Consider the following 16,011-nt stretch of genomic DNA (forward strand, 5'->3'; position numbering starts at 1 on the left):
AAAAAAATTGTGAGATGCTACTGAAAATTTACAGTAAAATGCTCGTCAGAAAAACAGGTCTTAAATCTAAACTTCAACTTTAAGAAATCAGAAAAAAAAGAACAAATTACAAAACAAGCAGCAGGGAACTTTTTTAAATATAAGAGCAGAAATCAAAGAAATTGAGAACAAGAAAAAAATAGAGAAAAAGCAATAAAACCAAAAGTTGGTTCTTTGAAAATATCAATATAACGGAAAGACCTCTAGCCAGACTAACCAAGAAAATGAGAGAAGACACCAATGTCAGGAATGAAAAAGGGAACATTGTTACAATCCCACAGACATTAAAAAGATAATAAAGGAACACTACACTTTTTTTAAAATCATAAATTTGACAACTTGAAATAGACCAATTACTTCAAAGACAGAAACTACTAAAACTCATAAAAGAACAAATAAAGATAATATATCACAACCAATTGCATCTCAGAAATGCAAGCCTGGTTCAATAACCAAAACTCAATCAATATAATTCACCAAACTAACATTAAATAAGAAGAAACCATATGATAACACTGACATGCAAAAAAGCACATGACACAATTCAACATCCATTCATGATAAAAACTTTCAGTAAATTATAAATAGAATGGAACTTCATTAACCTATAAAGAGTAGCTATGAAAAGCCTACATCTAAGATCATACTTAAAGATGAGCAACTAAATACTTTCCTCCTAAAAATAAATAAAAGGCATATAGATTTAAAAAGAAGATATAAAACTGTCTTTATTAACAGATGACATGATCGTCCATGTAGAAAATCCCAAAGAATCTATTTAAAAAAAAACCCTCTTAGAACTAATAAGTGAATTTATCAAGGTCACAGTACACAAGAGTAATATATAAAAGTCAATTGTATTTCTATATCAGCAATGCACAACTATAATCTGAATTTTTTTAAAAAAAACAGCAACCAAAAAAAGTGCATAGATAAAATCTAACAGACTCTAATAGAATCTGGATGAGGAAAACTACAAAACACTGATGAAAGAAAATGTAAGTAAATGGAGAGATACATCGTGTTCATGGATTGGACATCATATTCATGGATTGGAAGAGTCAGTATTAAGATGTCAGTTCTCCCCAGTTTGACCTATAGATTCAATGCAATCTCAACCAAAATATCCAGCAAGCTTTTCTGTAGATGTTGACAAGCTGATTCTAAAACATATATGGAAAAGCATAGGAACTAGAATAGCTAAAATCATTCTGATAAAGAACAAAGTTGGAGGACTCATAGTAAGTAAGCAACGTCAAGACTACAAAGTTACAGTAATCAAGACAGTGTGATACTGGCAAAGGATAGGAACATAAATCACTGGAACAGAACAGAGAGCCCGGAAATAGACCTACACAAATATAGTCAACTGACTTCTGACAAAGGTGTAAAGACAACTTAATGGAGATAGGCTTTTCAACAAATGGTGCTGAAACAACTGAACATTCATATGCAAAAAGATGAACGTTGACACATATCTCACACCTTACACAAAAATTTACCCCCAAAGGACCATGGACCTCAATGTAAAATATGAAAGTATAGAACTTTTGGAAGAAAATATAGAAGAAAAGCTATATGACTTGGGTCTGGCAATGAGTTTTTAGATAAAACACCAAAAGCATGATCCATGAAAGAAAAAACTAAAAAATTGTACTTTATCAAATGAAAAGACAAGCCACAGATTGGGATAAAATATTTGCAAATCACATATCTGACAAAAAACTCATATCCAGAAAATTTAAAATACCGTTAAAACAACAATAAGAAAACAAAAAAACAAATTTTTTAAATGGGCAGAAGATCTGAACAGACACTGAAGTCATTTGTTTCACACAGATACACAGATGTCAAACACATGAAAAGATGCTCAATATCATTTGTTACTGGGGAAACGCCAATTAAAACCACAATGCATTATCACCACACACCTATCATAACAGCCAAAATCCAAAAAACTGAAAACACCAAATGCTCCAGAGGATTCAGAACAGGAACTCTCATTCATTGCTGGTGGGAATGCAAACTGGTAGAGCCACTCTGGACAAGTCTGGCAGTTTCTTGTAAAGTTAAACACAGATTTACCACATGACCCAGCAATTATACTCTTAGGTATTCACCCAAGTGAACTGAAAACACATTTACCAAAAAACTTGCATGCAAATATTTATAGGAGCTTTGTTCATAATGGCTAAAACTGGAAAACAACATCAATGTCCCTTGGTGTGGAAAAGGATAAACAAACTGCAGTACATTCATACAATGGGATAATATTCAGAGAGAAAAATGCAGGAGCTGTTGATTCATACCACATCATGGACAGATCTTAAGTGCATTTTGCTAAGTAAAAGAATCCAGACCCAAGGCTACACACCGTAGGATTCCATTCATACAATATACTGGAAACAGTGAAACCACATGGACAGAACACAGGTCAGAGCATGCCAGGGGCTGGTGCGGGGAAGTTGTGATTATGTACACAGGGGAATTTTGGGGGAACAGAACTGTTCTGTAGGGTACTGGGTGATGGATAACTATGCATTTGTCAAAACCCATAGAACTGTACATCACAAAAAATGAACCTTAATGTATACAAACTATCAAAACAACCTAGCCAGGAGGTCAGGGGATGCCAGGATGGAATGCAGACTGTGACAAATGAATTGAACCCTGCAAATGTATAACAGATCACACTGAACTGGAGGGCAAGGGAGGGCTGGCCTAAGTAATTTTGGAAAATGTTCTGAGTGAAAACTGTAAGGACAAAGACAAAAGGAACTGTATATAAACACTGGAGTCTAGTTGGTTTTTCTCATGGAAGTAGGTGAACAATTCTGAAACTGCACTGCATGTGCACAGGGGATAAGCGAATAAACAAACAGTGGTGGGTGGTGGGGTAAGATTTCAGAAGCACAGAAGGAAGTAACAGATAAGCAAGAAGGGGAGGCCAGCATATACATGTGTACTGACCTCCCATTTACCTGAGCATATATTTAGGATACTTGGAGAAGCGATCACACGTGTGTACAAACACATATGTAACTGAGCTCTGCCTGCTAAGAGGGTCTGGAAGCAACAACACCCTGTAGCAATGGGTATTCCCGGCACCCAGATGTGGGTTTCTAACACCACCCTCTAATAAAAGGAACCAGGGCTCCTGAAGAAATGGCTGGTTTTAGGGCTGGGAAATATGAGAGGAACCTGTAGCATCTTGTCACAGAAAGGAGGGACGTGCTCAAAGAATAAAGTATGGAGGCCCGTCACAGGGACATAGGAGACAAGCAGGAAGACCCATTATTGATCAGAGTCAGACATTTGATACCACAATGAGTAATAACATTGGACCACAACCCAAAGTGGAACTAAATGTGATGTTTGATAAATAAATGGGGAGAAGACACAAATCTTCCTAATAGAGGAATTCCAAATAATACACAAAGATGCCCCCTCTAGGGGGTGGCGCTGAGTTCTCCTCTCCCCTAGCACATTGGTTAGACTCAGTGACCAGCTCCTAGAGGACAGAGAATGGATGGGAAAAGTAGCAGCTGACAGAGGAGACACCCAGCAGTCCCGGACGTCATGAGTAAGGATGGAGAAGGCTGCGACTCTGCAGAGGTTCGGGTGGGAGGGCAGCAGAGAGCTCCCCATAGCAGTGCTTGCCCTGTGTGCGCGTGCGCCTTTCCTGATTCAGACTGCTCCTGCACACTCCAGAACCTGCCTGGGCTCTTCCACATGAGGACTTAATTAACAATAACTAAACAGCTGGATGTCCTTCCGCCCCCAAACCACAATTCACACTCCAATGCCATGGAAGAAAAACGAGATCTGTTCTCACCAATTAAATAGTTTAAAAAGTAATTCGAAGGCAAAAAGCATAGGAAACTTCCTACCTTACTTATCAGAAAAAAATAAAGATAGACAGGATTTAAATTTCAGAGAAAAAAAAAAAACTATTTCAATTTCTACTCCTGTTACAGAAATGGCCAAGTAGAAAGAATCAACAAAACTCAAAAAAACAAAAACAAAAACAAAAACAAAAAACCCCAAAAACCCAAAAAACAAAAAGAACACCCATAGGATTTCAAAGCTAAACCAACCAAACTTAGAAAGGCTCATTTAGCCCCTAAACCCCACTCTACAGCCTCCCCCTGGGAAGGAAGGGATCAAGGCATGGAGACTTTCTCAGCTGCTCACTGTGGGGTAGCCTAGGGACTGATCTAGGAGAGGTAACCAGGTCACCTATTTATGCATTATCAAAGATGTCTGCAAATATTCTTTAAAATAAAATTAGTTATCTCTCCTTTAAGACAAAGCATTATAAAATTAAAAAAGAATCAGCCCTCAAATGTCATTTGCTGGGTGGTTTTTATTGACAGTGGTTAAATTCTGGCCTTGGCACAATAGCCTCTGACACTTTTTCTTTAAAGGCTTGTGCTGCGAGAGCTCAGACGTAGGGCAGTGGGGTTTGTTTTTTCAACGAACTGGAAGCATTTTACAGAGAAGCTTATAAAACCAAGCAGAGCGTTTCATTAGAATTCGAGTGGCCTGGAGAAGAGAACAAGAAGGAATGTCCCAGGAACTTTCAGAACCGCTGGAAGCTCAGAACATAGAACTAGGCAAAATTTCAAGGATTCTTTTGGTTCCATTTTCTCCTAAAAATTTCCAAAGAACAGCTGAGTTTAGCAAACATGGGTATGAACAGCTCTGCTCTGTTGCTTCAATCCTGCACTCAGGTACCATCTCAGAGCCAGGCTGAGCTACAAGATCCAAGAACTGATTTGTCATGACCAAGAGCATAACGAGCTACCATTTTTAAAAAGTGCGACTGAGATTCACCTTAGAGTACAGTACTCAAATAAGGAGTGTTAATAACAAAACTCTCTACTACAGCAGTCCCCAACCTTTTGGGTACCAGGGACTGGTATTCCTATGAGAATCTAATGCCTGATGATCTGAAGTGGAGCTCAGGCTGTGATGCTAGCACTGGGGAGCAGCTGCAAATACAAATGAAGCTTTGCTCACTCACCTGCTGTGTGGCCCAGTTCCTAAGAGGCTATGGACTGGTACCATGCGCAAAACACACGACAAGCATGGTATCACACAATGCATCTAAACCATAACAAGGTACTCTAAACCAGGAGTTAGCGTTGGGCTGAAACTAGCTTTGAGATCCTTTCAAAGTTGGATTTTTAAAGAAATTTTATTGCAGAGAATCTGTGGTAACAATGTGAAACTGCTTAGGTGTCATAAGTCCTCTGTTGGCTCCAATGCTCACAGCTCCTTCTGGAGATCCCCACGACACAGTCGCCATTACTTAGATGGTCATGGCAGTCACAGAAGTGGGTTCCACGTGGGGGCACAATGCCAGTTCCTGAAAGGAGCCCATCTTCTTCTCCATCAGATTCTCACTTAGCTTCATAAAGAGGCTTTTCAGGCTCTGCCAAACAAGGAGGCACAAGCCCCTCTCAATCTTACCTGAGTTAAACCAATGAGGTAACTCTTAGAGGGTGGGGGCTAGTTGCCAGAGGAACCCACCTTGTAACTAGGGGGCTGGCACTTTCAGCCCTGACCCTGACCTCCTTGGAGGAGAAGAGCCTGGAGACTGAGCTGTTGGCCAATGACCAATGATTTAATCATTCAGCCTGCATAATGTAATCTCCATAAAAACCTTAATGAGGGGGTTCAGACAGCTTCTGGGTTGGTGAACACATAGAAGTACTAGGAGGGTGGCATTTCCAGAGAGGGCATGGAAGCTCTCTGCGCCTTTCCCACACCTTCCCTGTGCGTCTCTTCCATCTACAGTTCCTGAGTCGTATCCTTTACAATAGACCTGTAAACATAAGAAAAGTGTTTTCCTGAGTTCTGGGAGCCCTTCTAGTAAATTATAGAACCTGGAGATGGGGGTCACAGGACCCTGATTTATAGCTTGCTTGTCAGGACAAGTGACAACCTGGACTTATGATTGGGGTCTAAAGTTGGGGTGGTCTTGTGGGACTTAGCCCTCAGCCTGTGGGGTCTGCCAGGCAGTTAGTGTCAGAATTGTTCATTGTGAGAAAAAAAACCCCACACATTTGGTGTCAGAAGAGTGTCAGTAGAAGAAAGACTTTCCACTTAGTAACTTGCATAAGAGCATAAGTCAGACTGCTTGAAGACTTCTCAACACCACAAAGTTCTGAGGAAAATTGCTTTGACAGTTTGAGAATTGTAGACCTGGGCAATTCAATAATTTCCATGCATGCAAAAAAAGACATGGAAAGTTCACCTTCTCTATACCCTTTCTTGAAAAGTTGTTTGGGGATACATTCAGCAAAAAGAGAATAAACCAAAAAATAAAAAGTCATGAGATCCAAGGAATTACGAATACAACTAGAGAAAGAACCAGGGCACCTTGTGGGTGTGCAGTCTGTGAAATGAGTATCCACACACAGTGGCTGAGGGTGACTAGGGGGGAAGGAAGTAGAAGGGAACACAGTTAGAAAAGTATCCCATGGAGACACAGAGCAATGATAAAGATTGTCTGCAAAGTCAAGATTTTATGGAGCAGGAGATACCCCTAGAAGACAGAGATAGAGGTATAAATGAAACACTGTGCCTGGGGTGCAAGGAGCTCACAGGTGGACAGACAAGTACGTTAACAACACTAAGAATTCTACTAAATGTGCAGAGGGTGAAAGAAGCATAAGACAAGGGTCCATTTTTCAGCCTTGTGGTGGGGTTAGCAGTTCACAAAACCAACTATAAAATTCAGCATCAAGTGAAATGTGTGGAAAGCCCCCACGGCATTGTGGACAATCCCTGGGACTTAAGGGACTCAAAAGTGGCTCACGGTCCAGTGAGACGCAACCCTCTAGAAAGAGATGAGTGCAGGATGACTGCCCACTTGCACCCCACCATCTCAGCCAGAGAACCTCATCCCTGGAAAATTGAAGACTGGTTCCTCTACACTGTTGAAAAACACTGATTCTACCCCCAAATATACTTGCAAGGTAGAAAAACAATGTGTCTGCCAAAACAAGTCATTCTGTGCTCAGCACCAGGCTTAAAATATCTGACTGACCCAGTGGCTCAAAACTGTTTTCTTCTCAGTTGAACAGAGAATCCCCGTGGAGATCAAAGGCAGCCCACTCATTTGAAAGCCATGAGCCAGGTTTTATAAAGCTGTGCTCTCTGCAAACGAAGCCACTGGGGTTTTTCCCCAGTTATAGGCTCCCCTTTTAAAGGTCTATTAAAAGTCTCACAGATTAACTTTGTCTTGATTTCATCTTTTGCTAAGTGACATTTCAAACGTTTAGAATGACTGTTTAATCCTGTGGAGGATAAAGCAACACTGTAAGAACTATTTTTTATGTAACTTAAAAGAGAGAGAGGGCTGAGCTGAAAGCCCAAATTGGCAATCCCGCAGCAGAATCCCTCCAGAAAGTCTTGCAGTGACGACTGAGTGTCCTCTGTGCACCAGGAGATGGCCTGAGTTATCCCAGGAAACAGGATGCTCAGCCTTATCCTCAGTGTTTGTAGAATGCCACTGTCCAAAGAGCTGTAATTCTGTGTTCTTCCATGTGTGAGGGAAGAGAATTAGAGATGAAGCTGAGCCATTCAGTGCCTACAGCACATAATCACTGTCAGGGACCAGGATCCTCTGGATCCCTCTAGAAGTTGGCTGCTACTCACCCAAGCCATCTCAGCTTAGGACTGTTCCCCATTCCTATTGGTCTCCCCTCACTTCCAGGTTTGTTTGAGAGTCTGAGTTTGGTTTTATAGTCATGACTGTAGGTTGGGCTTATAAAGTGTGTTCTTGTGTGTCCACTATTGCTCTCGCGCTCTGGACGTTTGTATCCTTCTGAGTGTAGGTACTGGGGTAGAGGAGGTGGACTCTGCACTGGCTGCCAGGACAGGCATGGACGTTCTGGGCGCGGACTGACTTCTCTTGGGTTCCGCAGGCTGGCGGGTAGGCCCTGCATCACTGCGGGCTGAGCAGTTCTCAGCCTGGTCAGTTGTAGTTCTCATCGAACCCCGCAGGCGGGTTAGGAGGCGCACTGAGTGGAGACACTACTTCTGCGGTTAGGTGGCTCCAGGGCCCTGGGCAGGGATGGTCATGTTCAGGGCGCTGAGTGCCCACGTCTCTGCTGCCCCCAGCCCGCATCGGGCTAATGAAGTGGGGATTCTGCAGCGCGGCCCCAGCCCAGACAAGCTCCTGCAAGGGGGTCCTGCATCACCACCCTCAGTCTGTGGGCCTGCCTCGGATGGCAGTCGACGGCCGGCGGGTGGGACTGGGAGAGTCGACGCGGGATCAGGGGGCCAAGTGCTAAGTCACCTGCGAGGACCTTCGCCCCGTCCAGAGCTCACACAGACCCCGGACTTGGGGTGGGAGGCGAGGCGCGGAGGGGGAGCGTATGACATGGGGTTCCACAGTCTACTTGCCCGAAGGGCTGCCTGGGGGCGGGACGGGGCAGGGTCACGGGCGGGGTTCGCGGGCGCGCGCGGAGGGGCAACGCCAATGAGGGCCCGGACCCCGCAGACTCACAGTAAACGAAAGCGAGGGCTCTCAGGAGCACGATCCTGGTCAGCCAGAAGGTGCCCGCACGAAGGTGGGCCGGGCAGCCCGCGGGATCACGCTCCGGCCGGGGCGGAGACCCATGCCCGGGGCTCCAATCCCTCGCCTTCCGCCTCCTCAGTTGCTCCACAGGCACCGCCATTGCCGGGCCGTCAGGGTGCATGCGCGGGGGGCGCCGCGCGCCAGGACGCTCCACCCACACCGAGGAAACACGCCCTTTTCTTCTGACCCCGCCCATACCGGGGGGATACGCCCATTTGCGGGGAGCGCTCCTCAAGCCTGAGCGCCCGTACGCCCCCCGCAGGTTAAGCAGGGCACTGCAGCAGTGAGGGCAAAGAGGTGGATACCTGGGATGATTATAGGCATCACTCCACCTGGAAGGGGTTGACCCACTCCATTCGTTCATTCATCTATCCATTCATCATTCATTCATTGACTCACTCATTCATCAGCCTAAGTTACAAAGGGCCCCCGGTGCACTCCCTGACCTAGGCGCTTGCCCTCATGGACCCTCACTCTAGGGAGGGGGTGGAAGGCACTCCAGAAGTAGAAATGCAATGGGAAGGAGACTTGGAAAGGTCGTGTCTAGCTAGTATCAGGGTGGGCTTGATTAGTGTTCAGGGCAGCTGGGCTGTGGGCAGCAGAAGGCCCTGGTGGGTCCCGTATTCCCTCTGTTGCTCCTGTAAAGTGTGAAACTGCAGTCTCGCAGAGGAAAGGCCAGAGCAGTGGCTTCAATCCAGGGCTCCAGGCTATCACTGCCTGCATGGAGTGTGTGGCCAGGTGCCTCACAGGTGCCCCTCCCTGACTTCTCATCTCCACTGTGTAAGGAGGATGCTGGGATGATAGTCACACAGCTAATGTGGGACAGAACAGGCCTTGAAATTCAGCCAGATCCTCCAGCTCAGGTCAGCAAAGCCCTTGTTGGACAGGCAGAGTTCCTATGGGCTCTCAAGAGGATCTCCAGCCACGGTGGAAAGAGGTGCATTGAGGACTCAGAGGAGGAAAGAACTTTTTGACCAATGACCCAAGCAGAACCCCAGCGAGGACATCGGCAATTCTACATTCTAAGAATAGAGCAGTCCAAACACTGCTCAGGAGAGGTGGTTCCAAGAGGGTGGAATCATAGGCATTCCTTAGAGGAAAGAAGGAGTGTGAAGGACAGAGTAGGCATTAGAGGCCTAAGGATCATTGGTTAAACTGTGGGACACCGGGAAGCAAATCATTGCGGTAGGTATGAGTTTTTCTTATTCATTTGTCAGAGCTCTTTATATATTAAAGATCCTATTCTTATGCATATATTGCAAATGTTTGTCCTGGTTTTTTGTTTTTAAATCTTGTTCCTAGTGTTTTGACATATAAATTATCAATACTTTACAGTGAAATGATCAGTCTTTCTTGCTTAATTGTATTTTCACTACCTGTAGAGTGAGCTCCATGAGGGCAGGGACTGGTTCTGGACATAGGATCCCCTAAATCTAGGCCAGACCAGCAACTTCTGAAACCCTCCCACCATTGTTGCCTCTCCCCTCCACTGCTGTTGGAATAATAGCATGTATTTGCTTCTTACAGTGTGATTTTTTTTTTTTAAGTTTCCTTTTCTTTCTCATTAAAAACCCTTCCTTTGGAGCCCAACTCTGAAGTGGAGCCTGTAAAAGATGTTGCCAACTTATCTTCCATATCCTGGCAAGCCCCCAGCAGGAAAGCATGTGCCCAGAGGGCTCACAGCCTCGGGGTTCAGAGGAACACAGCCATGGCCCATGCCCTGCTTCCAGGTCCTTCCACAGGAACCCACAACCGGTACCTCTCCTTCCCGTTGTCCAGGCACAGCTCTTGGGATGAGCCAACACAGCTGTTTGGGGAGAAGAGGGAGAATCCAGCACCCTCAGCCCAAGCCAGCCCAAGCTTCCTTGGGTCCTCATCTGGATTTGGGAGCTACTCAGGGGACAGAAGTCGAGGAAGGACAGTTCTGCCTTCAGGTGTGACACTGGGTACTGCTTTTCAGGTGGGAGCGGGTGTCACAAAAGGCCCTTTGTCTTCAGTTTCCCCTGGCCAGGGCTGCATTGTTCTCCTAAGAGAAGAGCACAATGAGGCATTGTGCAGAAGAGAAAGGGACCCTTGTCCAGCCTTCAGCTCACTGGGCTCTGGGCCCCCTCTCTGGGTTTGCCCAGGGTGGGCGAGGCTATCCAAGAGGTCTGCTGGGGAGTTAATGTTCTCATGTTTCCTCCAGGGTCCTCCTTCCTGGGAGCTGACCACAGGGTTCCAGTCCATCTGAGAGTCCTCGCAGGAGTGGATCCCACCAACAGGGCCAAGAACGGGCTGGCCAGATCAGTTCTTGCCCATTCAGCCTGAATTTAATCAAAAATGTGCTGGTGTATTATCCAGCCATAAAAAGGTGTGAAGTACTGACACATGCTGTAACATAGATAAACCGCAAAACCGTCATGCTATGTGAGAGAAGCCAGACACACAAGGGCATATGTCGTGTGATTCCATTTATATGTTCAGAATAAGCAAATTCACATAGACAAAGTAGATAGATCTGTGGTTCCTAGGGGCTGGGGGAGGGGGACAAAAAGGGACTGCTAAAGGGGTACAGTGTTTCCTTGAGTGGTGATGAAATGTTCTAGAACTAGATAGAGGTGGTGATTGCAGAACATTGTGAATGTACTAAATGCCACTAAACTATACACTTAAAAATGCTTAATTTTATGCTATATGAATTTCACCTCAAAAAATAAAATAAAACTTAAAAATAAAAACTGCCCTGGGGTTGTTTCAAAATCACCTAGAAGGTACTAATTTTATGGTCAGAATAGGTCATGTCATTCACACCAAACTTACCTCTTCATCTATATTAGAGAGCATGGAATAGTTTTAGAAATATTTAGAGGTAGGTGCATCTTACAACCCAATTTTAGAAATATTTAGATGTAGGTGCATCTTACACCCCAAGGTTTTGTTTAAAAATAAACAAAACCTTTTCTACAAACCTTGGGCCAGCCACGGTGCCTGGAGCTGGTGGTGTTGGAGAGGCACCAGGATGATTTCCTCCCAGCCCGCAGCTCAGCGCCTATACCACAGGCATGCTGGGGGCTCCACCGAGTAGCCTCTCGCCAGCACCAGGGGGCTGGGGCGCGCTGCTCCTGAACCTACATTTTCAAGAAAAATACTCCATGAGAAAAAGTCAAGGTGATACAGGAGAGGCCAGGAGGCGCTGAGATGAGGCCCAATTGCTTGGCGCTGGTTATAAGAGGACCCGGGGCTGAGCCCCACCTGACAGAGCCAGAGAGAATGCTGAGAAAAGGAGAAGGGAGAAAGGGGGGGCTCCCCTGAGAGGAACTGTAAGCCTGGGGCTGGTGTTGTGGAATCCCTAGGTGGGCCCACGAGTCCCCGGTGGGCCCTTCCGCAGGTCCTCCAGTGTGGCCCTGGAGCCGGGGCCCACACAAGCCTGTGGGCTGGCAGCATTCCCAGCAGCTGCGGTACGACTTCACAGAGGAATGAGCCCCGTGTCAGCTCCTCATCCAGCTGTCTCTGGGCACCCTGGCCTGGCAGCCCCCGCTGCATCAGGGCAATTGTCTCTGACGTGCATTTGCAGCTGTCTCTGGCACCCATGAGAACCCAGCTTGGGTGCGAGTCTAATCGTGCACCCTCCATTTACCCCAATTTTTCATGTGTTGACATCTGTTGATGGGGAGAGCAGGATCTACTGGTACTAACATCTGTCACTTTCTTCTGGAGGGTGGTCAGTTTGGGCCCATCCTACCATAACTGTCCAGCAGCCAAAACCTCCCAGTGAGGCTGGCAGGTGCGGGTAGGGGTAGGCAAGCAGGTGCTGGGCCATTTGCTGGTTGTCTTGGAACCGTGACTCATTCACAGACGGCTGTTCTGCTTGGCTCGCCCGGCTCTTCTCCCAGCATCCTTGGCTCCAGGCTGTGAGCACTCCTGTGCCTGCACCCCAGGAGATTGGCCTTGTGTGGCCCTTCAAGCTGGTGAGCCATGACTGCTCGGCAGAGTAGAAAGCAAAAAAAATCCCAGTGTAGTTCTATTCTCTGGTTGTAGAGCCCCATGGTGGGGAAGAATGTGGTCCTGGTTTTTTGTTTTTGAATCTTGTTCCTAGTGTTTTGACATATAAATTATCAATACTTTACAGTGAAATGATCAGTCTTTCTTGCTTAATTGTATTTTCACTACCTGTAGAGTGAGCTCCATGAGGGCAGGGACTGGTTCTGGACATAGGATCCCCTAAATCTAGGCCAGACCAGCAACTTCTGGAACCCTCCCACCATTGTTGCCTCTCCCCTCCACTGCTGTTGGAATAATAGCATGTATTTGCTTCTTACAGTGTGATTTTTTTTTTTTAAGTTTCCTTTTCTTTCTCATTAAAAACCCTTCCTTTGGAGCCCAACTCTGAAGTGGAGCCTGTAAAAGATGTTGCCAACTTATCTTCCATATCCTGGCAAGCCCCCAGTAGGAAAGCATGTGCCCAGAGGGCTCACAGCCTCGGGGTTCAGAGGAACACAGCCATGGCCCATGCCCTGCTTCCAGGTCCTTCCACAGGAACCCACAACCGGTACCTCTCCTTCCCGTTGTCCAGGCACAGCTCTTGGGATGAGCCAACACAGCTGTTTGGGGAGAAGAGGGAGAATCCAGCACCCTCAGCCCAAGCCAGCCCAAGCTTCCTTGGGTCCTCATCTGGATTTGGGAGCTACTCAGGGGACAGAAGTCGAGGAAGGACAGTTCTGCCTTCAGGTGTGACACTGGGTACTGCTTTTCAGGTGGGAGCGGGTGTCACAAAAGGCCCTTTGTCTTCAGTTTCCCCTGGCCAGGGCTGCATTGTTCTCCTAAGAGAAGAGCACAATGAGGCATTGTGCAGAAGAGAAAGGGACCCTTGTCCAGCCTTCAGCTCACTGGGCTCTGGGCCCCCTCTCTGGGTTTGCCCAGGGTGGGCGAGGCTATCCAAGAGGTCTGCTGGGGAGTTAATGTTCTCATGTTTCCTCCAGGGTCCTCCTTCCTGGGAGCTGACCACAGGGTTCCAGTCCATCTGAGAGTCCTCGCAGGAGTGGATCCCACCAACAGGGCCAAGAACGGGCTGGCCAGATCAGTTCTTGCCCATTCAGCCTGAATTTAATCAAAAATGTGCTGGTGTATTATCCAGCCATAAAAAGGTGTGAAGTACTGACACATGCTGTAACATAGATAAACCGCAAAACCGTCATGCTATGTGAGAGAAGCCAGACACACAAGGGCATATGTCGTGTGATTCCATTTATATGTTCAGAATAAGCAAATTCACATAGACAAAGTAGATAGATCTGTGGTTCCTAGGGGCTGGGGGAGGGGGACAAAAAGGGACTGCTAAAGGGGTACAGTGTTTCCTTGAGTGGTGATGAAATGTTCTAGAACTAGATAGAGGTGGTGATTGCAGAACATTGTGAATGTACTAAATGCCACTAAACTATACACTTAAAAATGCTTAATTTTATGCTATATGAATTTCACCTCAAAAAATAAAATAAAACTTAAAAATAAAAACTGCCCTGGGGTTGTTTCAAAATCACCTAGAAGGTACTAATTTTATGGTCAGAATAGGTCATGTCATTCACACCAAACTTACCTCTTCATCTATATTAGAGAGCATGGAATAGTTTTAGAAATATTTAGAGGTAGGTGCATCTTACAACCCAATTTTAGAAATATTTAGATGTAGGTGCATCTTACACCCCAAGGTTTTGTTTAAAAATAAACAAAACCTTTTCTACAAACCTTGGGCCAGCCACGGTGCCTGGAGCTGGTGGTGTTGGAGAGGCACCAGGATGATTTCCTCCCAGCCCGCAGCTCAGCGCCTATACCACAGGCATGCTGGGGGCTCCACCGAGTAGCCTCTCGCCAGCACCAGGGGGCTGGGGCGCGCTGCTCCTGAACCTACATTTTCAAGAAAAATACTCCATGAGAAAAAGTCAAGGTGATACAGGAGAGGCCGGGAGGCGCTGAGATGAGGCCCAATTGCTTGGTGCTGGTTATAAGAGGACCCGGGGCTGAGCCCCACCTGGACAGAGCCAGAGAGAATGCTGAGAAAAGGAGAAGGGAGAAAGGGGGGGCTCCCCTGAGAGGAACTGTCAGCTTAAGCCTGGGGCTGGTGTTGTGGAATCCCTAGGTGGGCCCACGAGTCCCCGGTGGGCCCTTCCGCAGGTCCTCCAGTGTGGCCCTGGAGCCGGGGCCCACACAAGCCTGTGGGCTGGCAGCATTCCCAGCAGCTGCGGTACGACTTCACAGAGGAATGAGCCCCGTGTCAGCTCCTCATCCAGCTGTCTCTGGGCACCCTGGCCTGGCAGCCCCCGCTGCATCAGGGCAATTGTCTCTGACGTGCATTTGCAGCTGTCTCTGGCACCCATGAGAACCCAGCTTGGGTGCGAGTCTAATCGTGCACCCTCCATTTACCCCAATTTTTCATGTGTTGACATCTGTTGATGGGGAGAGCAGGATCTACTGGTACTAACATCTGTCACTTTCTTCTGGAGGGTGGTCAGTTTGGGCCCATCCTACCATAACTGTCCAGCAGCCAAAACCTCCCAGTGAGGCTGGCAGGTGCGGGTAGGGGTAGGCAAGCAGGTGCTGGGCCATTTGCTGGTTGTCTTGGAACCGTGACTCATTCACAGACGGCTGTTCTGCTTGGCTCGCCCGGCTCTTCTCCCAGCATCCTTGGCTCCAGGCTGTGAGCACTCCTGTGCCTGCACCCCAGGAGATTGGCCTTGTGTGGCCCTTCGAGCTGGTGAGCCATGACTGCTCGGCAGAGTAGAAAGCAAAAAAAATCCCAGTGTAGTTCTATTCTCTGGTTGTAGAGCCCCATGGTGGGGAAGAATGTGGTTAAGTTTTTTTTTCTCTTAGAATCACATTCTGAACTGGAAGAAGTCTTGGGAACTGCCTAGATCCGTGGTCACTAACAGGAGGCCTGTGGGCTGAATTTTGCCCACAGGGCTGTATCAGTTATCGATCACCACAGTGAGGCCATATAACAAAATCAGTCTCAAAATCACAAGTCCTTGTGTCAGCCAGCAGTGCTAGCTGGGCTCAGGTGTGCAGGCTGAGATCTGGGTGGCAGCAGAACCCTGGCAGGCCATTGGGATGACCAGGGCCTCTCTCCAGCCATCCACAGGTCCCACCACTCCTTACAATTTTACTTATAGCAGCTTCTGCGTCTCCTCCTCAGCTGGCTCCCCAGTCGAAGTCCTCTGATTTGGCCCAAACCTCTTATTTCATGGGTGGAGGGCAGGGTTGGGAGAGGTTGTGCCCAATGCCATCCATCACTAGGTTTTCCCTTCCTGTGACCCTCCCCCAGTGATGAAAGCAGACAATCCATTTCTGGAAAAGAGTGGGCGGCCTTCCTGTTACATGTTCTCCTTGAAGGCATGCCCAGATGGGCC

At 46.9% G+C, this 16,011-nt stretch overlaps 1 protein-coding gene across 4 annotated transcripts in view; it reads right to left on the reverse strand.

The window, feature by feature from the left end:
* The window catches only part of LMF1 (lipase maturation factor 1), a 102,429-nt gene extending 93,676 nt beyond the window's left edge, over positions 1–8,753 (reverse strand). Inside the window, exon 1 of one of the 4 annotated variants that reach the window (XM_011376817.1) lies at positions 8,561–8,753. In XM_011376817.1, the coding sequence (XP_011375119.1) occupies positions 8,561–8,753 (193 nt within the window). Of the gene's footprint in view, positions 1–7,096 lie in introns of all 4 variants that reach the window. The other 3 variants (XM_011376818.2, XM_023521365.1, XM_023521364.1) reach the window with 3 other exon arrangements.
* Positions 8,754–16,011: the final 7,258 nt, after the last annotated feature.

The sequence above is a fragment of the Pteropus vampyrus genome, unplaced genomic scaffold (assembly GCF_000151845.1).
Source record: "Pteropus vampyrus isolate Shadow unplaced genomic scaffold, Pvam_2.0 Scaffold303, whole genome shotgun sequence".
Lineage (NCBI taxonomy): Eukaryota > Metazoa > Chordata > Mammalia > Chiroptera > Pteropodidae > Pteropus > Pteropus vampyrus.